We start from the raw sequence: 27,639 nt of genomic DNA, 5'->3' as shown, positions 1-27,639 counted from the left end.
TAAGAATTTTTTTTTTTTTTCAGTTGCAGAAAAAAAATCTGTGGCTGTTTTTATTGAGGTTGTTTTTAATTTTAATAAATTAGTATAATGACATCTTTAGAATGGGTTCCTCTCTAAGAACTTAGTATGTCTTTTCATTTGTTCTAGGCTTATTTTTTATGATTCAGGAGTGGTTTTTGGCTGTTTATGTCCTTTACGCTTCTTTTTAAGTTTATTTTTAGGAGTTTTACCAGTTTATACTTTTACTTTCCATGTAGATCTGCCCTTAGGGAAAGATATCCCTAATGCTACAAAGAATATTCTAGTTTGAGTGTCAGATTAATTCTCTCTGTAAGTTAACACATTGATATTCTGTTTTTATATGTCATTCTGCGTGAGCAGTTACTCTGATTCACACTGAGAGATGGGCACGATCTTCCCAGACCAGTAAGTCGGACTTTAGAGCCTGTGAGGCTGAGACCAGATCAAGATCTTGGAAAATTCACCCTTGTGAATATACTTTTGCTAGTGTATGTTGCCCAATAGGTGGCCTTTTGGTAGACAGCCAGATGACCTCTCCCGGTCACACTGTGACCATATCTATGCCTTTATTTTAAAAATCAATAGTCATTTAGTAAATGTTACTATTTTAAGACAGCCTATTATGCATGGTAGTTATGCATGAATGGCAGTCTCTTCAGCTGTTGCTGATGTTTCTGCAGCTGCTGTGAGTCAAAGGGCCCAATCTACACACTAATGATGTGCTTTGGAAAATTACTCTCTTTGGTCAAACCTTTAATGAACGTTTCGAATTCTTTATATTACAGAATTTCACAAACTTATTTGGACAGCCACTAGTCTGCTTGCTTTCTCCTACAGCATATCCAAAAGCTTTACAAGGTATGTTCTGTCATTACCTCTTATCTCCATAGGTTGCAAGTAAACACTGTACATTTTGAATAATGCCGATCTTTGTCTCCCCCACCCATAATGATAACATGTAGATTTATAGTGTTTCATGGGGCAGGTGTCAATCTGAAACCAAACCAGAAGCCTTGCCAACCACCAGACTCCTTTAATGTGCTACCCTTAGGCCTTGAGATGATTCTCAAAGAAATGGTAAAGCATTCCCGAGAAAGGGGTGGTTTTGGTCCCTTGCTCTTGGGGAATTCGTGATTTGTGAAGTTTAAATTTGTTTTGCAGCTGTTTGTTTTGGTGAGCTTGTCCTCCTCCATCTGGCATGATGATTTCTTGCATCTCTGGCTACGTATTTTAGGCATATTTTAAGACTTAAGATTTCTGGTCCAGAAAACCTCTCAGCTTACGCCCAAGAGTTAGGGCACCCTAACTGGCACAACTTAAAGGGTTTCTTTTTTTCACGTTTTTACCTTGCCGTATTTTTTAAATAAAAGAACCTCTTCTCAGTGCGCCAGAGAGACAGGTCAGCGTTTTTGCTGTTTCTCAGATGAATGAGAAATGGAAAACCTTTTGTCGTTAATAATTTGTCTTTAATCGGCAACACAAAATCTGTTTCTAACTCCCAGTCATCAAGCTAGGTAAAATACTAAACGAACCTTAACCCTGTTTTAGCAGTACTTGTCACTGTCTCACTATCTCCCTGACCGTGAATAGTGCTGATGTCTCTCTGTGGGAGATGGCATTTTACTGCTACTTCCCAGCCAGAAGTCTGTCTGCTGACATAGTTTGACACAGGAAGTGATGGTCAGCATTTGAATGCCTGAGAGAAGCTGGAGACTTTTTCACCGTTGTTTTAAGGTAAGTTCTACTATTTAACAGGGAAAAACATGTAAAAGTATTAAGTTCATGTATCCAAAAGTCAACTTACTAAGGGATAGAACTTACCTTCAAACAACGGTAAAATTCTCCTGCTGTGAGGACTTTGTTAACCTAACCTGATACATATCATTCCTGGAGAAATGTGACCCCTTTCGGTTCTTCATGCTATCAATTCGTCCTGTCGAGAGGCAGTTTTATTTAAAATTGCATGGTCTAATGGGCTGATACCAAGAATATTTGCTCTGAAAGGCTTTATTGTGTATAGGGTAAAAACATAGACTCTGGGGGCGAACCGATTGAATTTGAATCCCATCTCAACCGCTTATGAGGCTGTGTGACCTTGGGAAGTTACTTAACAATTCTGTGCCTCAGTTATTTTCCTGTCAAATGGAGATAATTGTTCCTACTTCATAAAATAACTCTGGGTGTATAATAAGTATTCAATACATCCCAACTATCATTACTACTAATATGCTTAGGTATAATATACGCCCTTAATATTTTTTAGTCTAATATCCGATCTTTTGTGCTTTAAAGCTTAGACCTCTGATCCCTTAACTGTACCCCTTCTGGGAACAAAACTAGCAGATACCTAAGTATTTGGAATGTCAAATTAGGTTCCTGTACCTCTGATCTCTAAAGTCTACAGTTTTCTCTACTTCATTGAACATTAACATTTATTTATCGGGTACAGTGCTAGGCATCTGTAACACTCTGACCAGACAAGCACATTTATGTTTCTCACAGAGGCAGTTGTCTAGAAGATACAGACAACCTAGCATACAAGTACCGTAGGTGCTATTAGTGTCTCGTAGGCGAGAAGCACACTTGATACTCAAGAGGACGTCCTAACCAGCCCTCGAGAATGAGAAGAGTGGATAAAATGATGTCTAGAGTGGACTTGAAGGATATGTAGATTAGACGGGGATGGGGAATGATTGAAAACGGGTATTCTAGCAGAGGAATAGTGTGTGAGCCCCGAGATAAGAGCTCTGAGAAGAGAGAGTTTGTGGAACATTTACAAAAATCAGAGTATTTTCTGCTAGTTAAAGGGTAGAGTTGGGATTGTGTGACTAAGTTAAGAAAAACCTTTTGTGATTGGTTAAGAGATTGAAATGGGGGACAAGTGGGTACCATCAAATAATTTTAAACAGAACAGTAACAAGAGAGAGCATTCAGTTAACCTTGTGTGAAGTGCATTGGACAGGAACATTGATGGAAACAGGGAGATTGTGGTGGTTGTAATGAGAACACTGGCTGGTTAACTGGCTTCAAAAGATACTAAGCCCAGAGAACCAACAGGACTTGGTGATGGACTTGGTGATGGTGAGGAAATACAGAGAGGAAGGAGGCAGGAATGGCCTTCCAGGGTGCTGGCCGTGGTGTTGATGGAAATAACGATACTGGATAAGAAGTAGATTTATATAAAAGGGGGGAAAGTTATTTTCAGTTTTTGACATGTTGTGTTTAAAGTTACCTTTGAGAGTTAGGTTTAATTTAGTAGTCTAGAGCAAATCTGTCCGATGGAAATATAATGGAAGTCACAAATATAATTTTAAGTTTTCCAATAGCCACATTAAAAAAAAGTAGAAACCGGTGAAATTAACGTTAGCAGTATGTGTTTTTTGTACCGAGGCTTTGACCCCGTGTATTTTTCACACTTCACAGTGTGTCTCAATTTGGACTTGGACCAGTCACATTTTAAGTTCTAGACTTAAGGGGCTCTATCTAGGCTGTCGATAGAGAATCGGGGATCAATAGGCATAGAAATGATAACTGAAATTATGAGAATAAATGAGATTAGCAGTGGATAGGGCAAAGAGAAAATACTCATGTTTAAGAGATGGGCAGAGAAAGAGCAACTAACTGAAGAGAGTGGGAAAGGTTGGTGATTCTAGCCCTCATCAGAGATTTCTCATGATCTGCCTGGGATCCAGCCCTGGCCGTATTCGGATGAAACGTGTTCGTTGGAGTGGGGGAGGGGGCAGGCAAAGGAATAGGTTCATTTTCCATATCTCTTAAGGTTACTCGGCTCTATGGTTTGTTCAGCAGAAAGCAGTGTACCTGGGATATATTTTTATAGTCCCATGCAGAATCTGCTTTGTTGAATTATGATTTAGTGATATAGCTTTAATTTTATACATTATCTGTATGTTAAAATGTTCCTCAAATGCATCTCTTATCTTTTACAAAACTGTCGTTTATATATATATAACATGTTTGTTATTACAGATCAATCTCAACGAGGTAGCCTCTTCACTCTCTTTTTGAACAATCCTCTAATGGCCTTCCTATTTGTCTCTGGATTGTCAAGCATGCGTAGAGGCCTATGGGAAAAGTGTCAAGAATATCTTCGAAAAATCAACCGCGATATTGCCCAGCTACTGACCCATTCACGTTCAATAGGTACCCTACTAATCTAACTGCACACTTAACAGAACGTACTGTAATGGTTTTAAAGTGTTTTAAGTTGTCGAAATTGTTTGAATTGTTTGAATTTTTAAAGGTATTTGTTGAAGGCAGGAAAGTTGAGAAGGTTTTCCTGAACTCTTCTTCTCCTTTGAAATGTATTTTCCATTTAAGCCTCCTTTTACCGTCGCCTTTCTCCTTTCTGCAGATCAGGCATTCCTCCAGTTTTTTGGAGATGAATTTCTTCGCTTGCTTCTCACAAGATTTGTCTTTTGCTCAGCCACCATGAGGATGCACAAGATTTTTCGGGTAGGCAAAGAGACCAGTTTTACCATTTTTGGTATTTAAGAATCTTATATTGCATTTTACCTGTATTAAATAAAGTTTGAATAGACCCAAAATAATCACAAATTAATAGGTAAGGTATAAAGATGAACAATGTAAGGCATATCTGAGTACCTGTCACCCAATTTAGGAAATACATGAACATTTTCATTTTCTTTGCGTCCCCTCTGTGTGTCCTCCCTGATCCTATCTCCCTCTCAAGTGAAACTAAAATCTCGATTTTTTATAATTATTATTCACTTTTCTTTAAAGTTTTGCCACATGTATTTGTATTCCTACACAACATGTTGATAGGTCCATATGGCATGTATTCTTCTACAACTTCCTTTTTTTCACTCACTGTTATATTCCTGAGATTGAGCCATGTTGAAGACTGACGAAAGCTTTCATTCATTCATTTTCACTGCTACACAGGATTCCATTGTTTGACGATATATCGCGAATTATTCATCTCTTCTACTGATAATGGACATTTGAGGCATTTTCAGTTTTTTAGTATTATAAACAATGCCACGGTGAAGTCTTCTATCAGTTTCCTGGTCCACATATATAACCCTTTGGGGAAAAGATTAGGCAATTCTAGATCTCATCAGAGAATTCTATCGTGAACTACCTGTGACTCAGCACTTGCCATATTTGGATGAAATGTGTTTGTTGGAGGGAAAAAGGAATACCTCATAGTGGAATGCGAGGTCAGATGATGTAGGCATATTTAACTTTACTGAGTAATGCCAAACATTTTGCAAAGTGGTTGTATCAATTTACACCGGCACCAGCAGTATGTAAGAGTTGCTATTGCTCTCATCCGTGCCAACATTTGTTGCAGTCATATTTTATATTCCATGTGAGTCAGGTGGGTGTGAAGTAGTAATTTGTTGTGGATTTTATTTTTGTTTCTGGGGTTACTGTTGAGGTTCATATATGTTGTTCTTTGTTCTTCTTTGTGAAGAGTGTGTTCAAGTCTTTTGTTTTGCTCTAGGTAGTTTCTGTATGTGCAAGTAGCTACATAACACTGTTCATTGAGGTTTTAAAAATTATAGCCATTATATTTTTCACTTTTATAAGTAATAATTAGATCTTTTTCAAATAGGCCTAAACATTTTTTAAAAATCTCTTGCAACTTTTGGTCTTAAAATTTGTTATTTTCTCCCATTTTACTATTATAATTTTAAAATGTTAAAGAATTGTACAGCGAATACCTGTATTCATACTAGCTAATTTCTATAGTTAACATTTTGGTATATTTACTTTTTCACATATTTTTCCATTTATCCATCTCACTTTCCATTCGTCAAGTTATTTCATTTTTGAGTAAATTTTGAAGTAAATTGTGGACTTCAGTAGACTTTACCCCTCAACACTTAATTATTCATATAAATAACTGGAATTTTTATGTCTGTATATATGTAATTCTTTCTTAATATAAAATTTACATACGGTAAAATGCACAAAACTAAAGTATACCATTAGATGACTTTTGATAAATACATATACCTGTGTCACTCAAACCCCAATCACGTGATACAACATAGCATCATTACGGAAAATTCTCTTTATACCATTTTTCAATCTACTACCTATTACCCCAGAACAACTCTCTTCTTATTATTTTTCACTACAGATTAGTTTCACCTATTCATGAACTTGGGTTACAGTGTAAACCTTTTTCGACCAAGCATATTGTTCTTGAGATTCATCCCATGTTATTTCATGTATAAGTAGCTCATTCCTTTTTATTAACGAGTAGTATTCCATTGTCTGAATATACCAGACAATGGCAGTTTAAAATTTTTGAACCTTGACAGTTTAAAATTTTTGACTGTTATAAATAAAGCAGCTATCAACATTCTTGCACAAGTATTTGCACAGACTTATGTTTTGAAGTTTCTTGGTCATTGGATAGGCATGTGTTTAGTTTTATAAGAAACCGCCAGACTCTTTATTCAAAGTAGTTGTACCAGCAACAGCATGGTGAGAGTTTCTCTACATCCTTGTCAACACATGGCTTTGTCAGTCTTATAACCTTTCTGGTGGATTTATAATGCTTTCTCATTGTAGTTTTAATTTGCATTTCGCTGGTGAATAATGATATTGGACATCTTTTCCCATGCTTATTAGCTATATATTATCCCATTCTGTGGCTTGCCTTTTTGTTTTCTTAACAGAGGCTTTTGAAGACTAAACTTAAATTTTTGATGAATTTTCAACTAATCAATTTTTTTTGTTGTTGTATGTTTTATCTACAAAATGTTTGCCTGTCCTGAAGTGACAAAGATTTTCTTTTGTTTTCATATAGGAGTTTTATAGTTTTAGGTTTTATATTTAGGTCTGTGATGTATTTTGAGTTAATTTTTTATTTACAGTGTACAGTAAAGGTTTAAGGGGTTTTTTTTAATATTGATATGAAATTGTCCTAGTATCATTTGTCAAAAAGATTATTCTTTTCTCCTTGAATTATTTTTGTTATTTTTTTGAAAATCAGTCAACCATATATGTACAGGGATATTTCTGAGCTCCAAATTCTGTTTCATTGACCAATAGCATTTTCCTCCAGTACACTAGTACCTTGATTATCGTAGCTTTAAATTAAGTCTTGCCATCTTATAGTATGAATCTTCACCCGTAAAATTTTTAAGTGTTTCGATTGTTCTAGGTCTTTTGCATATCTATGTGAATTTTAGCATCAACTTCAGTCTTGATTAGGATTGCATTTAATCTATGTAATCATTCTGTGGAGCGCTGTATTTTAATAATATTGTCTTCTAATCAATTAATTATTTAGGTCTTTTTTAGTTTCAGCAATATTGTATGGTTCTCATCATACAGGTCGTACATGTGTCATTAAATTTCAAAGTATTTCAAGTTTGGGGATGTATTTTTTTAATTTCTTTTTCCAATTATCTTTTGCTGATAAATAGAAATACTGCTGCTTTTAAATTGACCTTGTATCCTGCAGTGTTGCTAAATTGAAGTATTCTGTTAGCTTTTTTAATACATTCCTTAAGTTTTTTTATGCACAGGATCATAGCATCTTCAAACAAAAACAATTCTATTTCCTTCTTTCCGATCTGTATGCATTTTATTTTATTTAGGTTTTTGTATGTGCTTTATTTCAGGACTAGGTCTTCCAGTAAAATGTTGACTAGAAGTAGTGAGAATGGATATCCTTGCCTTATTCCTGGTTTTAGGGGGAACATATTTGGTCTTTTACCATAAATTATAATGTTAATAGTTGGTTTGTCATAGATGCCCTTTTCCGGGTTGACTGAGCTCTCTTCTCTTGCTAATCTGAGAGTTTATATCAGGAATGGGTATGGGAGGTTGTAAATTATTTTTTTATGCATTAATCTGATATATATTAATTCTAACATGATGAATAGCATTGATTGATCTTCTAGTAGTAAATCAACCTCATATACCCAGATTAAATGCATTTTGTAGTCATGTATTATCCTTTTGCATTACTGGATTCATTTTGCTAATATTTCATTATGGATTTTTGCATCTGATATTATGAATGATTATGATATTTATATTGGTTTCCTCTAATTTGGTTGTGATGTACCTTGATATGGTTTTCTTTGTTGTGTTTTTCCTGCTTGGGATTCATTGAGAATCTTGGATCTGTGAGTTATAGTTTTAAAGAATATTTTCTGCCATTATTTCTTCAAATATTTTTTCTTTTCTCTCCCTTTTCTCTTTTTCTGGGACATCATTTACATATATGTTAGACAAGCTAATATTGTCCTAAAGGTCACTGATCTGCTCTTCATTTTTAAGTCTTTTCTCTCTGTTTCAGTTTCTATTTCTGTGTCTTCAAGTTCACTGATGTTTTCTTCTGCAATGTCTAATATGCTGTTACTCCTGTCCATTTAGTTGTTTGTTTCAGGGGTTACTTTTTTCTCTTCTCTAGAAGTTCTGTTTGGTTCTTTTAATATTTTGCATTTCTCTCATTATATTTATGTTTTTGTTGTGCCCTCGAATGTATATATAATAGCTAAAGTCCTTATCTGCCAATACTATATTCTCTGTCATTTATAGGTTCGTTTTTATTGTTTTTCCTACTGGTTATGGACCTTATGTTCCTAATTCTTTGTACTTCTAGTAATTTTCTGTTATCCTGAGGATGTTGTAAATTTTATGATGTTGAATTCTGGAATTTGTTGCCTTTCTTTAAAGAGTTTTAGACTTTGTTCTGGCCAGAGTGAAATTACTTGCAGATCTTTTTGACCTTTCTATGGCTTGTTTTTAAGCTATTTTTTGGGAGGTGGGGAGCGGATTTAGACTAGAGTTAGTAGCATAAAGATGTAAGCTCCTTTCAGCCTAATACTAAGAAGCACGATTCTTCTAGGGTCTCTTTCATTTGTTGCCTGTTTAAACAGATATTCTCCACTTCAGGAGAACCTACAGTAGTCCTTGGTAGTTCTTATTTTTTTCTCTTTTTTAGGGTTTTTGAACGTTTCATTTTTGTCACAATATTTAGTGTGGTAAAACAAAAATTTGCTCTTTGTAATGTGCAATGAGTGAGGACTACAGGAATAAGATGGAAATGAAATTTGAATATATGAACTGTTTTGTTAAAAATAGGAAAAAATTAGAAAAGTAGTAACTTATTTCTTCAAGATATTTTAAATGTATGACAAATTATAGTCTGCAGAAATTACCAAATGAAGAAGAATTTCCAAATGAGAATTACCTCATTCTTGAAATTGTCTCTTTCTTTTGCTTCCATGTATTATAAAATTTGTTTTTCTATTATCCCTTTTCTGTTTCTCTGTCTTGTTTTGAACTTTCATCTCCCTTTTTTAGGAACTTTTTTTTTTTTAATCCTTGCTAATATTCTTAGAAATCTCATCCATCTTCATGGCTTTAATATTCATGCAGATGATATCAGTGTGTACATATACTGCTCAAACCTGTCTGCTGAGATACAGCCCTAAATTTTCAAATTCTGGTTGAGGAGCAGTTCTATTGGTATTACCTTGTTACCTCAAATAAAATATTCCTAAAACCCGAAACTTATACTATTTCCAAATTATTTCCTCTTTTACTTCTCTTTTTCGCAGTTGCTCCCAATCCTTCTCCCAAGGCATCCTTTACAGAAATCTCAGTTATCTTTGACATCTCCTTCTTCTATAATTAATTTCCCAGGCCCATTAATTTGACCTTTTCGGTGCTTCTCACATCTTTTTCTTGTTTTAATTAACACTGCAACGTCTATTTATTCATTCATTTAACAAATAGTTGTTGAAATTCTGTATATGCTAGGATTTCGCCCTCTTAACGAGTAGGAATTATATTGTTTCCTCAATATAGCATAGTTCCCAGAAATAATAGGCCCCAGTAAATATTTGTGAATTAACTCACAAAATTAATATATTAGGTTGGATCATATGAAATTGTCATTTCTAAGGTCAAAATGGTCAAATGTCAGCAATTTCATATGTTCAACAAATATATTACCAATAATAATCATACCATATGAAAGAGAAAAATACATATTAAGTTATTCCTTAATATTGTTTATGTTAACTAATATTAATGCTTTTCATTTTTTTTCCCATTAAACTATGAAACTTATATTTTGTCTTCTTTACCTATCAGGAAACACGAAATTATCCAGAATCATATCCACAACTGCCAAGGGATGAAACGGTGGAGAACCCTCATCTCCAGAAGCACATTTTGGAATTGGCATCCATTCTGGATGTTCGAAACGTGTTCTTTGAGAATACCATAGATGACTATTAAAAGAAAAATCCTCTTGTCAAAACAATTTTTCATTTGCCACAGATTTTAAATGGTGCAGTTTTCTAATGTGGTGACAGACACATAGTGGTGTTACTTAGGTTTTATTTTTTAATTTAGGACCACCGTTTTAAAAAACACAAACTGAAAAAATTGTTCACACTTTTAGGGTAACTGTTTTAAAATACAGTCTTTCAGGTCTTTTAAAAAACTGAATTACTCTTGGAATTTTTATTTTTTTGGTTTCGAGGTATGGATACTTACCTCCAACATCTAAACTTACACTCAAATAGTCACTATTCTCGCCCTGAGAAGAGTAAATTATTTATTTTTGTATAATGAGGAAAATCATACTCTTAAACTTGGACTTTACATGTGTGGATTTGGAAAATGTAAGTGTTCACAGAGATGAAACTAGCCAGCATGGACTACCAAATGTCAAGAACAGTCCTGCCATAATATTTCTTTTCATTCCAAGTTAGTAGGTAGAAAATGTGTGATTCTTTGAAGTATAATCAAGACAGTTCTTGAAATCATTTAATTCGTTTAAATACTGTAAGAGTTTCAGAAACTGAGTTTCAAGATTGATTTTGCATCGGAATACTAAATCTTTAATTGGGGTCTTGAGATGATAAATATCATTTGGAATGTGTGAGTCCTGTGTTATTATGAGATATGTTCACATATTTTGTTTTCTTCGTAGCCTTTGAGTGCTGGAAATTCAAAAGAACAACTTTTAAATATTTCTCTTAAAAAATCAGATTGTCGGTTTCCAGTAGGAATTCTCTTTAAACTCTTAACTCATGAGATCAGCTTTAAAGACTGTCTAGGTTGAAGTCCATGGCATACAGTACAGAGTTTGGCATCTTTTTGCCTAGTTGAAATTTATGAGACTTCAGAGTCAGAGATATTACTAATTTTAGTTGGGGGGGCAACTGAATAGTTATTTAACCTAAAATGGAAGTTCCTTTTGCATTGACACTTTGGCAATAAGATTTTTTAAAACTTCTTGTATTTAATATTTTATATTCATGCACAAGTTTTTATTTTAATAGGACTCAGTGTATAATATGAATATTTCTGTGTTTTTCTTCCCTGTCATCCCTTTTATAATTTCACAGGCACTAGCTATGATTTTCCCCCCTTCTTTTGACTCCACAGCATTCAAGAAAGTTATGAATCAAAAGCCTTTCTACCTAATTTTCTGTACAGGCTCACATTCTACCTCTGGCAGTTCCAGGGGAAATGAGGTGATTGCTTGTGGTGCCTCTTTCCTATGTCCCTAGGAAAATTTTACTGTAATATTTTTGACTTGGTTTTCATTTCTGGCATAGAGAATTATTTGGGTCTGAGTTATTCATATACCTGTTCCAATTTGTTTATTTTTCATCCGAGGTCTTGAAGTTATTGTTCTGGGTTTGGGGGAACTTTATGTTGTTTTATTGTTTTCGTTTGTTCTTTTAAACATTATTTCAGAAAGCTGTGGAAAAGTTATTCTGGAGAGAGGTTTCCTTTGCTAGCAGGTTGTTTTTTATTGTCAGATAAAAGCTGCTCTCCTTTATTTTCAGTCCCTTAATACACTTCAGAGCTTCCCTTTCATCTCACTGTTCACCTAGACTACAGCAATAGACTAGTCTTAGTTGTCTGACCTTTTATTTCAATTCTCCTAAAGTTCTGTGCCAGGAATGTTTCTAAAAACATACTTTCCTGTTCTCTGATGCTTAAAATAATATTTTATATCCTGAGCTTTATCCTTGCCTGTTTAGCATAAAGAACACTGGTCTGAGAAAGAGGAGGCCTGAGTTCTAATCCTGGCTTTCCTAGTAAGTAGCTTTATGCCCTTGACAGGTGTCTTCATATCTCTACTTTTTAGCATTCTCATCTGTAAAATGGAGGTATTGACCCAAGGGGGCCTATGCAACTTTATGGTTCTGTAATTTGAACTCGTGGTTCCAAAAGACATTGATTTCCCCACCCCTGCCACCTGGACTAGTTTTCTTGATTTTAGTGTACATAACATTTTTCTTTTCTACATCGTAGTTTACATAGTTTTGTTTCAAGAAAATAGCTGCATCCCACTTAGTAGTTGGAGAAACTAGTGCAGAGAGAGGATCTCCTGACATATTAGAGCTTTCGTGATTAGAAACGAATTTATTGAAGAACAAAGCGTCTTAGAATTCACAACTGGGGCACAGATGATGGCATTGCTCCTTAAGCTAATAGTAGTATAAGTCTTTCCTGATAGTTAAAAATCTAAAGTGAACTGAAATGATCCAGAGAGGAAAACTACTAGATAATTCTAAAGTATCATTTTATTCATGCCTTCAAAAAATATGTGTATTGAGAAAACAACTATACTCTAGATTTTGTTCTAGGCATTGGGGAAGCAAACAAAGTAGATTAAAAATTCTCATCTTTATGAAACTTCCATTATAGTAAAAGGAGTCAGGCAATAACCGTAATAAATAAGTAAATTTATGTTAGAAAGTTATAAGTAGTATGAAGAAAAAGTTAGAGCATACATAGTAAGGGAAATTTTTTGTTTATTTTGGGGCAAAGAGCAATGTTTAAATGAGTGATCAGGGTAGGCCTCACTGAGGTTCCATTTGTGCAAATACTTCATATTTCTTTGTCTTTAGTTTTTTTTTTTTTTACTTTTTTTGAAAGTTTTAAACATACACAGAGTTTAACGAACCAACCCACTACCCAGCTTCTACATTTTAAGGCATTACTTTAATCAAGGAAGAAGAAACGTAGAACAATCACCCTATGGGCTTAAGATGGCAATGGCAAAATTTTCTCAATGCATACTGTTCCCTTTTATAAATATAAAACTGCTAGGCGCTTTATTTATTTTTAGAATTCACAGAAATTTAAATATTGGAATTAAGAACAAAGCAAAGCAATGAAAAAGGGCATTTCTTTCTTTTCAAATTGCACAAACTTCCCCTGGAGATTCTGATACAGTCTCTCACCTCCCTTAAGAATCACTCTAAACAAAATAGAAAGTATAAGACAGCAAGAAGTCAGTAATACACGAAACAATTAAGCACAATGGAATTATTTTTTCTTTCTTTATCCGTGTATTTCTGAAGTTGGGAAAGCAACTGTCTTCTCTGTTTTATAGAAGAGAAATCTGAGACACCCCTCCAAACTGTCAGTTTATTCGTAGTGATAGAGCTAGAACTAAAACTCACATCTCCTGATCTCAGTCCAGTCTTTCTGGTTGCTCAGGTTGCCTTCTATAATGAACAAGACAGAAATAATTAGAGATTTATATTTTGGCACAAAGGTTATGGTATTTTTAATATATCAGATATTGAAACCAGTAAATCAGTCATCCCTAGGAAATGTTTATTTATTAGTTATAAAAAATCCACAAGTTAGACATTTTATCTTTGGTTTTAGCCAAGATATATTCTGTGCATGCGTGCGTGCGTGCGTGTGTGTGTGTGTGTGTGTGTGTGTTTTCCTCCTAGGAAGTGGTGCTCTCGAAACCTCTCAAAGCACATAGAATTTATTGTACCCTTTATATTTTTACATAGTTGAAATGTTTTGAGATAATAAAAAGAAAGTGCAATCTAGTCATGACAAATTTTCCTGATCTAGGATCTGGGTTTTATTTTTCCACACTTGTGGCCACTGCCCTTCATTTTCCTTTTGCAGTAGAATTCCATGAAACAGATTAGGTGGTGCTTGAACCTGAACTTCATCGAGGGTAAAAGGAAAAGCAACAGATTTGGTTTTTTTCTTTATCAATTATGGAACTTTCTGTAGCATTCTCCAAATTTAGTCTCTGACCTGTGCGACTTAGTAACTTTCTGTCTCTTAGAAGGGGTTTGGACTCAGTCGAAACTCTTGTACTTAGTTATCCATGGAGACTTGTAATCAGCCTGATATACGGAGAACATTCTAGACTGGAAATATAGTAAGGTACCAAGGTCTGCAAACTTGGCTACAGCTAGTGATTTAGAACCACCTCCCCACACTGAGTGAGTAAAAAGATTTGATATATGAATGGTATGAATCTCCTGGTAATATTTTGGGCATATATTTGATCCTGTGTGTGTGTTTGGAGAGCATAAAGTGTATTTACATTGAGGGCTCTTTTGTTGACTTTATTTATTTGAAATTCTTATTTTATTTTTAATGGCATGTGTATATTTTTATGATGCTAAATGCAATCTCTGTGTATACTTTTTGTACATATGTACATATTTGTAAATATGTTGGTATGCAGTGATACAGTACGTGTATATTATATACCCATACCCATTGTGGGCTGAATTTATTTAAGTTCTGTGAGGACATCATAGTGGCATTGTTCGTGCTGCTGTAATTAGGTTGTGGCTGTATCTCATTCATGAGCCTCTATTTTGAGGGGCTCATGTTTGGGAAAAATGGACTAATTTGGAGTTGAAATTAGGGATACAAAGATCTTAACAGAAAGCTGGATATTCTTAGCTTTAAAATCATCTGCCAATTTGCATTTAAATTGATAATAAATTAGTGATATAAACCTTAAAAAAACCTAAGTATGTGAAACTGAGACACCAGCAGGTTCTTAAGATGTATTAGTCCTTTATTTTCTTGATCCATAGTTGAATATTATTACTGAGTAGTATTTATATTGAGAATCAAGGGGCTGTAGAAAAAATTACTTTGATCACATTTCAAAATAGATAGGAAAATTGTCCTTTAAATAGAGACTATGTTCTTAGTTGCCATTTCAATACCTGATACTGAATTTTAATTTTGGAACAAATTTTTTTTTTCACCGATGTGTCTCATTTTATATCTGTCTCTGTGAGGCAGAAAGAAGGGGCATTAGCTAGGAGAAGGCTTTACCTAGATGGGGTGGCGTTTCCTGAGAAACAGGAGGTTGTTAATCTGTATATTTGCAGCAGCTCTGATCAATTTAGTCTTGTCTTGGCATTTCCGACTATAGATTTTTCTTATTGGAGTTGCATATCAAAGATGAGTGTGTTCATCTGAGAAAATGCTTCCAGTGAATAAAATGCCTTCAGTTGTATTTCTTTGTCTCTATGAGACCACTTATGTTCTGCAAATTGATGATATATTCACACATGAGGTAGGACTCTTAACATTTTAGGTGTATGATGTGCTATGAAATCTGGGCCTTCAAACCTCTACCAAAGATGACAGGTGGGGGAGGGTAAGAGGACAGTAATTATGTGCAGTGCAAATTTGTAGACTGATGAAATATCACAGAGTATCGGTGTTCAGTTACTCCTGTCTTCACTGGGCATGTTTATTTGCATGGAAACGTGTAGAAAGTGTTTAATATACACTTGAATACATTCACCGCAGAAATTAAGTAGAGATTATTTTGGCATGATAAAATTTGACTGCAAAGCGACTGTTTACCCATTATTCTTCAGAAGATTAAATCTAGCTGATCGAACATTCAATTATCTTAGAGAAGTTAGAGTCAAGAGTCAGTTTTACCACCCCCAAAATATTACATTTGCCTCATCATTGTATTTTTAATAAAACAGCCACCTATTCATAATACTTCTCAATTACAGTATTAAATTTAAAATGAACTTATAAATATTAAAATTTGATAATATACCATTTCTGAAAAATCAGTGAAAACGTTCAAAGTGTTGTTCTGTTTTAGTAACCAAATCATTTATTGCAAGTGGAGAGTAGCAGAACAGATGTTATGCTATTTAAAATGCATGGAACTGACTCAGGCTCAGTGTGGACATTGATTCGAGGAGAGCAGCAGCAGTAAGTGGAGTAGATGACATTCACGTTGTGGTTATGACCTCTGACTCTAACAGTTGTAAAGCCAGTTACTTTGCAGTTAAATAAGGTAAGAATTTCTTAGAAAACCAAGCACTTTCCCCCTATTCTTCTGTACTCTTATTAGACATTTGTACCTACTCGTGCTGTATCTCCCATTCTTTCCTGGATACTGACCACTTAAAAAAATCTTTTCCAAAGGCAGTTTGTCTTCCTTGATCTAGAATTTCAAAACATAATATTACACTATTTCCCAGCTTCACTGAGTTTTTGAACACAGACTTCTCAAGCATGCCTTGTGTTTAAGGAAAAATAATTGATGGGTGAATGGAATCAATCACCTATTGAAGAGAAGGGTGTCAGAAAGATGATGTAGGGGGCATGCCCTTAATTGGGTAAAGATAAATATATTAATATAACTAATTTGTTGACGCCATAGAAATATTCAGAACTCTGTAGATATGAAATGTTTTCTTAAGCTAAAATTGGTGTTTTTCACTTATTAGTTTGGTATAATACTTTTGAGAAGAATTCCATTTCTGCATAATGCTATAACTTAATCACTGAAGCACCATTTCTTAATTTGAAAATATTTTTATTTGTTTTTTAAAGTTATTTTTTAAATTAGTTATCAAACTACTCTAAGCAATATTTAACAGTAGATCAGAGTTTTTTAGTAGTTTGAAATATATTAATTCTGTACTCGAGTCACTTAATCATACAGCCTGAATTTGGTCCTAGAACAGACTGTAAATCGGGAATATTTTCCTATTTTAGTGGACAATTCCAGTCTATATTCTAAGACAATCATCTTTTTAGGTATATATTGTTTGTTGAGACATTGGTAATTGCAGGGTTCAGATTATTAGTTTCTGATAGGCTTATGGAATGGAAGTTAATAGACTGAGTGATTGTATCACTTTCAGAATGAAATATAGGAAATTCTAGTTAGCCTTCCTATAGGTCTGCAGTAAAAATAATATTTTATGTTATATTACTAGAATTTCTCTTTCGAAGCCCTTGTGAATGTCTACTTGTCAACAATTGAAAATTAAGATTAGTAACGTTACAATATGACCCATAAGTTTTCTCAGACATCAAATCAGTGTGATCAACCATTGTAAAATGTGAAATGATCATATATAGTCATTTATGATCATATAATTCTTAAATTGGATTATTTCCAAACCATAGAGAAATAACTACTGTATTTTTAAAAATCTTATTCCTACCCTCTGCATGTTACTAATTTTTTTCTAAATTATAAATATATGTTGTGTTATATTAAAAACCTACAAGAAAATTGCTTTAAATGTTTTAGGGCAATAAGAATTTTTATTACAATTTCTTGAAGAATAAGGTTTTTTTTAAACTTATTTTTTATTAAAAAGAACTTTTAATGGTTCAGTAAAATATTTTAGGACTTTGTGTTCATGGCTTTTATAGTTATCTGGATACATTCTTTTCGTCATATAGACCATATGGCTAGTTCTCCAGCTTTTTGTTTTTAACAAACCTTGCTGTTCAACAATCAGAGAGTCTTATATTTTGGAGGCTTCTTCTAGTTGAGGTAGAAAGGTCTTAGATATTAGGAAAGGCAGGTACAATATTCTAACATTTTAATAGTAGAGCTTACAAGTAAAGGAGTTTATCCAAATAGATTATCTTCAGTGTGTAGCATCAGTACAAATATTGGTTTCATTAATCATCGAATCTGATGAAGCAGTTGTAAATCATCTCTTACTTGGCTCTAAAGGTTATTATCATTTCAGGCCACATTATTTTCTCTGAGCAGTTTCCATTGTAAGGTTGAATATCCTTTTTCTTCAAATCATCACTAAAGATTAAGATAATCAAATAGGAGTTCAAATAAATTATGTTTGATCTTTTTTCCCTGAAAATAATATTAAACCCTATTGTCTATATTATGGCTATTAGGCAGAAATGCCCTTGTTTCAATCATAGCAGAAGTTACATTTGGAGAATATAATTACTTGATTTTCTTGATTTTCTAGTGGTGTGAAATACTTTTTAAAAATTGTGCTTGTCTGTAACTGAAATGTTATAGAATTGTAACACTATAGGGATTATAGAGTTATATTTATTAGCTCTCCTCAAGAGATCGAAGCACAATAATTTTCATGTAACAGTTCTTATCCAAGTGCTGCTAATCTGTCGTGCAAATAATGAAGCTATTTGGTTGCCTATCTAGCTATTCACAAATCACTGTAATCATTGAAACTTAGTCTTGTTGCTCATTTGTATTAAATTTTGGGTATTGTGGGTTAATACTTTAGAACAAAATCTATCAATTCAACTCTGTGAGACAGCAAACCATTTGAATTCATTAGTTTTATGTGTATTATCAGTAGAATAAATTTTGAAGGGGCTATTCACTACCAATGACTAAGGGGGAAAATTATATTGTCAATCTCTTTTGACTTGAATGTTTGTGGTATTGTAAAAGTCTTGTTGTGTTTCTAAATTGCTTTAGCCATACATACTCTTAAGGAGGTTTTTCTGTTGACGTTCTTTTTCAGCAACCTCTTTGTTTTGTCTGTTATGGTTAATACTTCATAGATTTTAGAAATTGAGAGGTTATTGAAACATTTTATTTTCTTGAGTTCATCACTTTTGACTCTTGTATATGTGATTTGTCATAAAGGATAGCAAGCCTTTCACGAACTACTTCACTAAATGAATTTGAGTAAACACTGTGATTCTACAGAGCAGATTCAGTAGGCCCCTGTCTTTCCAATGTTTTCTTCTGTTTTATGGTGCCTACCACCTTGAGGGCGCTTAAATACTAGAGGATGGAAAGTTAAACATTGTCGTTTTGATGTTTATTGAATAACCAGATTACAGAATATTTGATTTTTGTCGTCAGTGTATTGAAAGCATTTTTGCATTGACAAATGTTCTCTAGGAATGTGACTACATTCATCAGGTGTGAACTCTTGTAAATGAATTTTGTATCTTGAATTCACGTATATATTAAGTGTATCATCAATATAAAAATAAATATTATTTGCTTAAAGTTTTTGGTACTTAAGAATTGTTGACAACGGAAGTGCTAAACTGCTAAGAGTTTGCTTTCAGATAATGTCTCAGACAGTTTAAACTCTTGCGGTTTTGGAGTCAATGCTTATTCTAGTTTGTTTCTTCTGATTCCTGGTCTTGGTTTTTTTCCCTTCCCTCCTACTGGTGGTCAGAACTGGGACATGCAGAGGAACGGACTGTTTCAGGGGAATCCGGTGGCATTGGGTCGGGAGCAAGAACAGCAGCTCCGATGTGAAATGTCTGGTTTGGTTACACTGTGAGGAGTTCGGAGATCCGACTTGGCTCTTAATTCGCATTCTAACTTTGTACAAGGCAGTGTTACCTCCCCGGACTTTCTTCATCTGAAAAATTGGGAGCCCATTAGTGGATAGTGAAACATGCCACCAGCATGTTTCTTAACGAAATGCAATATAGAGTGCACTATATTAGGGAAACTTCAATGGTACATAATATCTGTGTCCCGGGTTGCGATACAAAACGCATAATCTACATAGAGTAGGTCAGAGACCCAAGGCGCGAGGTCACAAGCTTCTGTGTGAGAAGGGAGGCACGGACTTGGAGTGGTCACCTACCACTCAGTGACAAAGTGGCTGTGCAGAGTGCGTGGGACTGGGAGGCGGGGGAAAGAAATGGAAGCTCCAGGTTGGCCCAGCGCAGCCGCCGCTTTCTATCCCGCACGGCATACGCTGACCCCACGGCACCAACTGGGTTTTCCTTTTGCCACGAGGCTCCTCCCACTTCCCCTGTTCTGCACCAACTTTAAAAATAAGGAAAGAAAGGTTTCGGCCACCCAGTCACCATTCGCAGGTCGGGCCGCCCGCTGACGTGGCGGTCCGACCCGGTAGATCGCCCGGCCTCGCGTCGCGTCCTAACCGATCCCGCCCAACCGCCGCTCTAAGCTCGCGCCGTCGGCCGCGGGGGCCGCTCTCGGGCGCATGCGCGCGGCCGGGCCTCCGCGCAGCCACTTCCGGCGCGCTGGAGGAAGTGCGGTTCCGGGTCGCTGCTCCGCTCCGCGGCGGGCCGTGGGGGCTGGTGACGCTGGACGGCGTTCACAAGAGGCCCCGGAGGCGGGGCTCCCCCGGCTGCCCAGAGAGCGGCAGGTGCGCGAGTGGGGGCCGGGACGCGAGGAGGCCCCTTCTCCCAGTAGCCTCGGTCTGCCCCCAAAGCGGCCCGGACGGGGTTGCCCCAAGGCGGGGGGCGGTACTGGGGTGCTGAAAGGGCGAGGGTAGGGGCAGAGGTGGGCTGCCCGGCACTGGAGTCTGGAGCCTAGGGCTCCGGGATTCCCCCCTGTGCCACCTTTGACAAGTCACTCCTCTCTGGGTCTCAGTTTCCCTGCTGTCAAATGGGAGAGATGGGTCCCTCCTTTCTTTGACAGTCCACGCACGGAAGGATCTGAAAGGAGGCTGAGTGAGTGGGATCCAGACTGCCGTAGCAGGCACCTGCTTGCCTTCCTTGGCGTTAGGCGGCTGTCTGTTACCCAACTTAGCAATCCTTTTTCTCAGCGACTTTCTTAGTGCAAGTCAAGACTCCAGCATCTGACTAGATAAACTGTCAGAATCAGCAGAAAAAATACTGGCCTTGGGAAACCTTAATCTCATTCAAGTTATTTCGTTCAGGGGCTCCCAGTGCGAAGTGAATTTAGGCATCTACTGCAATGAGAGATTCTATGCTTTGTGCCTGTAAGTGAAACTCTTAGGCAAATCGCAAATGCAGGGGAGACCAGGGTGAGGGAGGGTAGCCCACTGAGGATTGTGGCAGTGACATGTTTTCTTTCTCCTCCTTAATCCTCTTCTCTCCTCTTCCACTCCCCAACCCCAACATTTGGCCTTACACTTGAAAGGAAATGTCCAATGCATTTTATCTTTTGTCTTTATGCAGAACAGAACGCTTTGACCTCCGATCTGTTTTAAATCTAGTAGATAATCCAGGTGAGTAGGTGGTTTACAGACATCGAAGGTAGAGTTTTTTGAAGAATTGTACAGACTTAAATGGATGATCTGAAATGGTAAGAAATCATTTGTAGATTTTTGGTAATAGAGCTTGGATGTCCTGTACAAAACCTGAAAAGTTAAGATTGGAACTGGAATGTTAGTGTTTCATACACCACAGGGAGGAAAAGACATTTGAATCAATCTCCTTGTTGAATATCATGTAAAACATTCTGAAGAAAAGAAACTGATTTGAGGTAATTTTAATCACCCTTAAAGAGAACCATACAGCATTTTCCAGGAACTGTTTTAAGGATATCTGATACCTGTATAATATAGTTGTCTGGCTTGCCTGGTCTTTTCCAGGTTGTCAGCTTTTTCCAGTGAACCAGCTGATTGCAAACCATCTTGGAGTATTGGAACATTATACTTTTCCCCATATTGAGTTACATGTTTTTGTCTTCATCTAAAAAAGAAAAAAACTATATAGTTAATATTGGGAGAAGGATTCAAAAGTATTATGTGATGTTAATGTTTGCCTTGGAAATTTTTACTAATGTGTTATATGCCATAGCCCACATGGTGTAATGGAAAAAAAAAAGAGACTTGTGAGTCAGAGTCTTGAATTCAAATACTATCTCTGCCACGTCGTCACACAGTCTTTGGCGGATTACTTCACCAACTCGAGACTGGATTTCCTTATCTGTGTATGCATATGAAGGACCTGAGTGCTTTTTAAATGTTTAGTAATTGTGTTCTATTAAGTATACATGCAAAATGATGAAACTTAATTTTGAAACCTGAAGTTTAACATAGCGACTCAGATGTGAAATCGCTCCATTGTTTAACTTATGGCTCTCTCTTTCATCTGATTTATAGATACTGTGGTGTTGCCACAGGTCCTTGGCCCATATTTAAGGAGGAATGCAGCTAGCTTGGATATCTGGAACTTTTTAGGCCCCTGTCTCGGAATTCCTGGTTGCTGGCCTAAGGACCACTGTGGTGGTTCAAGAGCTGGTCATCAGTGCAGGATAGCCACACAGCAAGATGTTTGCAAAACTGAAGAAGAAAATTGCAGAAGAGACTGCTGTCACCCAGCGACCAGGAGGTGGTACTAGGATCCCACGGTCGGTGAGCAAGGAATCAGTCGCCTCTATGGGAGCTGACTCGGGAGATGACTTTGTAAGTATCTTCTCTCATTTTTAGTATTTGGTACCATCTCAATAAAATTTTAAAATAGTATTTCAAGGAATCCTTCTGATAAGTATTTTCTTTTAAAATTGCAGTATCATTTGTAGTTTACATCTGATTCTTCCTGTTCTAAGGTGCTAAATATTCTCTACATTGTCCTCTTATACTCTTTTTCCATCTCTATATCTTGTGTATTTTACATTTCATTTCTCAAAATACTTTCGACCTGTTGTTTCTGCAGACAGACACATACTTTAATTGCTTACTAAGGACTCTGAGTTGTGTAGAGTTAGCCAGAGTGCACTCTTTTATTGGGAAAATTGATGAAAAGATGGCACTGATGACTTCAGTATGTCCCTTATTTGTAAAGTACCTGAAAGATTTCAGAAAATGAAGATGCCGCTGTGTTAGGTCAGGTAAATGTCATGGCTTAGGATTACAGGTATGTCTTTGGCATGTGACAGGATCCTCTTAAAATCAGATAACTTTTTAAAAATGTTTTATAATGCTCGTTATGTGTAAAATAATGTATATAAAGTATAAAGCATCAAAATAAAACGAATGCTTGTGAATCTGTCACTATCCAAAGAACTAGAACATCATTACTGTTCAAGCCACTCGTATGCTCCTTCCCAGGTCCCTTCCCCCTCCCTCCCCTCCTAGATATTGTGCTTATTATTCCCTTGCTTTTAAAAATATCCTACCAGATACGTATATATTCATAAACAATTTCTTTAATATTGTTTATTTTTGAACTTTATAAAAATAGCATGCTATTTTTATAATAGAAGTCTTCTTGGACTTCCTTTTTTTTCTTAATTCAACATGTTTCTAAAATGCAGGTGTTACATAAAGCTGTAGTTCCTTTATTTTTACTGCTGGATAAGGTTCCAGCATTTGCAAAGCCTTAATTTATCTCTGTCTGCTCCTGGTGATAGACACTTGAGTTGTTTCCATGGTCAGATGAGTCTTCCTCCTCCTCTCACATCCTACCTGTCCAAGTCAGATTACATGGCAGAAACAATTAGGTTATTGGGACAGAACAATAAGATTACTAGATCTCAATTATCATTGGTTCCTGTATTTAGTAGGAAATACAAATGCACATTTGATCACCAGGCTGAAGGATATAGTTTTAATGCTGAGCTCTGTGGCAGAAATACCTGTTTTGCCTTCATGCTGACATGCTAAATGAAGACTTTCTTCTCAAATGCATTCCAGATACGCAGACTGGCCCGAATTCAGGAAGTATTTTGCTTCGAGACTTCTAAAGTTACCTATTTGAAGTTAATTAGATATGTATTCTGATCCTCACTCCTTATCTTCAGACACCTGTATCCCACTGCATATATTTCCCCAACCAGATGTTTTCTTCTGGTATCTCAGACTCTAAAATGAACAAAACTGAAAACATTAACTCCATTTCCACATGTACCTTCATCCCCCAAAATCACCAACAAGAAACCTTGGAGGCATTTTAGACTCTTCCCTTCTTTACTTACTGTCCAGTCAGTCAACAAGTATTTGGCTTCCATCTCCTAAATGTCTCAAACTTGCCCTCTGTATTCCACTCACTAGCATTACATTTGCTTCCATTTTATTTCAGGCTGTCTTTGTTTCTTGGACAAATGTGGTGACCTACCTGGGCTCCCTGCCCCCAATAACTCCCAAAAGCAGATCCGTTTGTGTCTCTCCGGTGTTTACAACTCCTCAGTGGTTTGTCCATCATTTTCAGGAGGAAGCACAAACTCATTATTGTAGGATAGTGCTACACTCTCGTGGGCTCGTCACAGCTTACCTATCCGGCCTCATCTCACTCCACTTTCCTACACACTGTGCTCCAGCCCTATTAAACTGACTGTACTTTTTGGAATGGACAACATTTCTTCATGCCTGCAGATGTTTGCATACATTGTTTCCTCTCTCACAGGAATGTCTCCTGTCTCCTTCTTTCACTTCTGTGTTCCTCTGATAGACTCTGGTGCATCCTTCAAAACTGGGCTCACATGTTACTTCCAGGAAGCCCCCTTGACGCGACCTGCCCCTCTCACCCCCTATACCCTTTGTCCCTCCTGGCTGAATTTGGTCCCTGGTCTCCTACTTACCTCTATAAGAGCACCTATTACACTGCATCGTGTAATAATTGTGCTTGTTTGTCTCCCCCACTAAAGTGGGAGCTTTATGAGAGGCAGAGTGTAGCAGTTGTGAACTCACGTCAGGTTATGGAGTCAGACCTGCATTTGATCCCCTGCTCCATCATTGTGTGACTTTAGGCAAGTCCCTTCACTTTTCTATGCCTTAGTTTCCTCATCTGTAAAATAGGGATAGGAGCTGTACCTGTCACTAGGAGGACCCATGGGACTCAGCACGTAGTTTCACTTACTGCTATCATTTATTACAGTGAAAGGATCCAAAGCATAATCAATAAATGGAAAAGGCTCACAGGACAAAGCCTGGAGGAAAACAGGCACAAGCTTCCAAAAGTCCTCTCCCAGAAGAGTTACGTAGGGCACACTTGATTCCCGCAGCAGTGATCTGTGACAACACAGGGTGAAATGTCTACCAGAGAAGCTCGTTAGAGACTCAGTGCCCAGGGATTTTACTGGGAGGCTAGTCATGTGGCACCTACTGCCCAGTATATACCAACATCCCAGACTCCCAGAAGGAAAACAGGTGTTCAGCATAAACCATATTTTCTTGCACAATCAGTTTAGGTACAATGAGCCATTCTTATCAGGGTTAGCGGGAACCCTTTTAAAACCTAATTTCCCATAAGTCAACCTAGGGCAAACCTTACAAGCAGGCCTTGCTAAGGATAGCAGTGTCAGGCCTGTGATGCTAACTCTTCTATATGGTATATAAAACTTCGCAGTATAGCGCCTGGCTCTTAACATGCATTTCATAATTAGTGGTTGCTGCACGTGCGGCTGTTATAGGAAAAGACTTTGTTTTACCACTATTCCCAGCACTTAGCACAATGCTGAGAATAGGATGTCTCACTAAAAGTAATAATCATAGCTTCTAATCATAGATGATAGATATTGAAACTAATTATGTGCCAGGCTCTGTTTTAGGGACTTGACAAGTATTGCTTTATATAATCCTCATTACGGTTCCGTGAAGTAGATCACGTTTGTTATCATAGTTTACGAATGAGGAAACCATTGCAGAGAAGTTGACTAATTGGCCCAAGTTGTTATATTTTATAAGTGTTGAAGATGGGACTTTGATCTAGGCCTCCACCTGCAGAGATTTCCTCTTAACTATACACAATACTGAGTCTCAGTAAATGTTGGATGGGCAAGTGGCTAGATGGGTAAATGAAAATTTAAAGTCAATTGTTCAAACAACTTTAAAGACCGCCTTTATTTTATTATGAGAATAAAATAGAGAAACATGACTAGATATTAGATACTGTCATTTTTAATTTTGTTAGGTGTGATAATGGTATTGTGATAAAAGGAAATGTCCTTATATTTTAGAAATGTTTAACAAAGTAGGATGAAATGTCATAATATCTGTTAAAGTACTTTGGTAAAATAAAAGTTGATGAAGCAAGTATGGGAAAACATCAGCAATTGTTAAGACCGACAGAGAATGTTCATTAAACCATTCTCTCTACTCTGCTGTATTTTTTAAAATTTTATAATCAAAGGTAAAAAGAAAAAGCAAGTTATTTATTAGCAATAGTAAGCAGTACTCAAAGTAATAGAAGTACCCATATGTTTTAAAATAATGTAGATTGCTAGGGAAAATAGATGTCTCGTTAATATATTGATTAATTGAATATTTATTATCTGCTAAGGTTTTTGGTGCATTTTAGAGCTTTAGATTGACACCCCTTTGTTTTCTAGGTGAAGATACTGAAACTATCAATGTCAGTGATAGTTTTTTGTCACAGACCATACTTTGATCTCTTGCTATCGAACCTTCCCCTCTTTATCCCAGGACTTTGCCTTTGGAAAAATAAAGTGATAAAATATGTTTTATCATTGAAGATATATATTTTTTTGTATTATATACTTGATTGTTATATGATCATAATGGATTCATTCACCACCATTTATTCCAATAGCGTGTACACACACACACACACACACACACACACACACACACACAAGTTATCTGTTTCTCATCTCATATCTCCTTCACATTATAGATGGAGATAGTGTTGCTTCTACTTTACAGATAGAGAAACTGGGGCCCAGGGAATTTAAGAAGCTTTTCATTGATCACAGTTAAAGTGTAACCAAACCTAAAATAAAAGTTGTCACTTTCTGGGTCAGAATTGTGATCTCATATGATTGAAAACCCGTGTATAAATACGACCTTCTCTTGTGTCTGTCCGAACAGGCTTCTGATGGAAGCAGCTCCAGAGAAGATCTTTCCTCTCAACTTTTGAGAAGGAATGAACAGATACGGAAATTAGAGGCCAGACTTTCTGGTATGTCCAAGAACCCATAAAAAACAGGAAATTTGCCTTGTCTGACCCTCTGTCCCTGTAAAATAGCTGTATAGTATAATTGTGTAACTTTGACATATTTTGATCTTAGTCAAAAAGGAGTGATTTTTACCTGCTTTGTTCCCTTCTTTTGTTAGTGTACTAAATAGTATAAATTCAAAACTGAGGTTTAAGGTTTAAAAAAATAATAACTTCTGTTTTTCTGCTCTTGAGGTTTCTAGTCATGGATATAAAAGGTATTAAAAGTATATATAGAATAGATATGACCATCTTTTAGCCATTAGCATAGCTTGCTTTCGGGTGGAGAAGGGTAAGGAATACTATTTACAGGAAATGGCCAACACATGTTGAAGTCTTCAACACTAGAAGGCTTTGGTGCTATGTGGCCACTTGCTACAGCTACATAAACCTACGTAAGTGGCATTCTGGTCTTTAGGCCACTTTTCAATAGTGTTTCTAATTTCAACACCTGTGTAGAAGCCGTAACTCTCATTATGTCTTTTGTGTGCACTTTGCAATTTACACAACTCTCATTATATCTTTTGCCTGAGCAGGGCATATTTGTGATAGAGTTGTGAGTTCTTATTTTGGTTTCTGCCAGTGGATACATTTAAAAAGCTTCATCCTGTGAAGTGGTCAGTGCCTTCTATGTTTTGTCCCTTGGCTTTATGCCCATTTTATTGGAGTGAAAGCAGTAGACTACAAAATTCACCAAATTGTATGTGAAATATCTGTATTGGTGCAGTTATCAAAGGTCCCTAGTGTAGCTCATGGCTACTGGTTAGTGTGTTATCTCATTTTGTCCTCACTGTAGCCTTCTTAGGCTTAGCAAGGTTAAGGTCACACAGGTAGTAGCTGGAATCCAATCCAGATTTGCTTGATGCTGGAGTCCACGTTCTTAATTACCATCTGCTTTAAATGCAGTTACCATCCTGTTACCTGTACTGT

General features: G+C 36.3%; 2 protein-coding genes and 1 long non-coding RNA gene across 7 annotated transcripts in view; 2 read left to right on the top strand and 1 right to left on the bottom strand.

Moving 5' to 3' along the window:
- The window catches only part of SCAI (suppressor of cancer cell invasion), a 111,965-nt gene extending 92,878 nt beyond the window's left edge, over positions 1-19,087 (top strand). For 2 of the 3 annotated variants that reach the window (XM_039861700.1, XM_039861701.1), the window contains 4 exons: positions 807-879; positions 4,009-4,182; positions 4,394-4,494; positions 10,135-19,087. In XM_039861700.1, the coding sequence (XP_039717634.1) occupies positions 807-879; positions 4,009-4,182; positions 4,394-4,494; positions 10,135-10,281 (495 nt within the window). In that variant the 3' untranslated portion in view covers positions 10,282-19,087. Of the gene's footprint in view, positions 1-806; positions 880-1,611; positions 1,756-4,008; positions 4,183-4,393; positions 4,495-10,134 lie in introns of those variants that run through there. The other variant, XR_005652532.1, reaches the window with a different exon arrangement.
- LOC120601757 (uncharacterized) lies at positions 17,882-20,039 on the bottom strand. Its single transcript, XR_005652534.1, has 2 exons — positions 19,909-20,039; positions 17,882-19,451 (listed from the first exon to the last, which is right to left on the bottom strand). It is a non-coding gene; the product is annotated as an uncharacterized LOC120601757 (long non-coding RNA).
- Positions 20,040-20,113: 74 nt separating this feature from the next.
- Positions 20,114-27,639, top strand: part of GOLGA1 (golgin A1) — a 36,279-nt gene continuing 28,753 nt past the window's right edge. For 2 of the 3 annotated variants that reach the window (XR_005652531.1, XM_039861697.1), the window contains exons 1-4: positions 20,114-20,210; positions 20,989-21,038; positions 21,918-22,220; positions 26,583-26,673. Coding sequence is in view for 2 of the 3 variants with exons in the window: in XM_039861697.1 (XP_039717631.1) it covers positions 22,086-22,220; positions 26,583-26,673 (226 nt within the window). In the remaining variant the exon portion in view is untranslated. Of the gene's footprint in view, positions 20,211-20,988; positions 21,116-21,917; positions 22,221-26,582; positions 26,674-27,639 lie in introns of all 3 variants that reach the window. The other variant, XM_039861696.1, reaches the window with a different exon arrangement.

Source organism: Pteropus medius, unplaced genomic scaffold, assembly GCF_902729225.1.
Source record: "Pteropus medius unplaced genomic scaffold, Ma_sr-lr_union100, whole genome shotgun sequence".
NCBI lineage: Eukaryota > Metazoa > Chordata > Mammalia > Chiroptera > Pteropodidae > Pteropus > Pteropus medius.
Note: the sequence above shows the minus strand (reverse complement) of the source record. Positions and strands in the feature narration are given on the sequence as shown.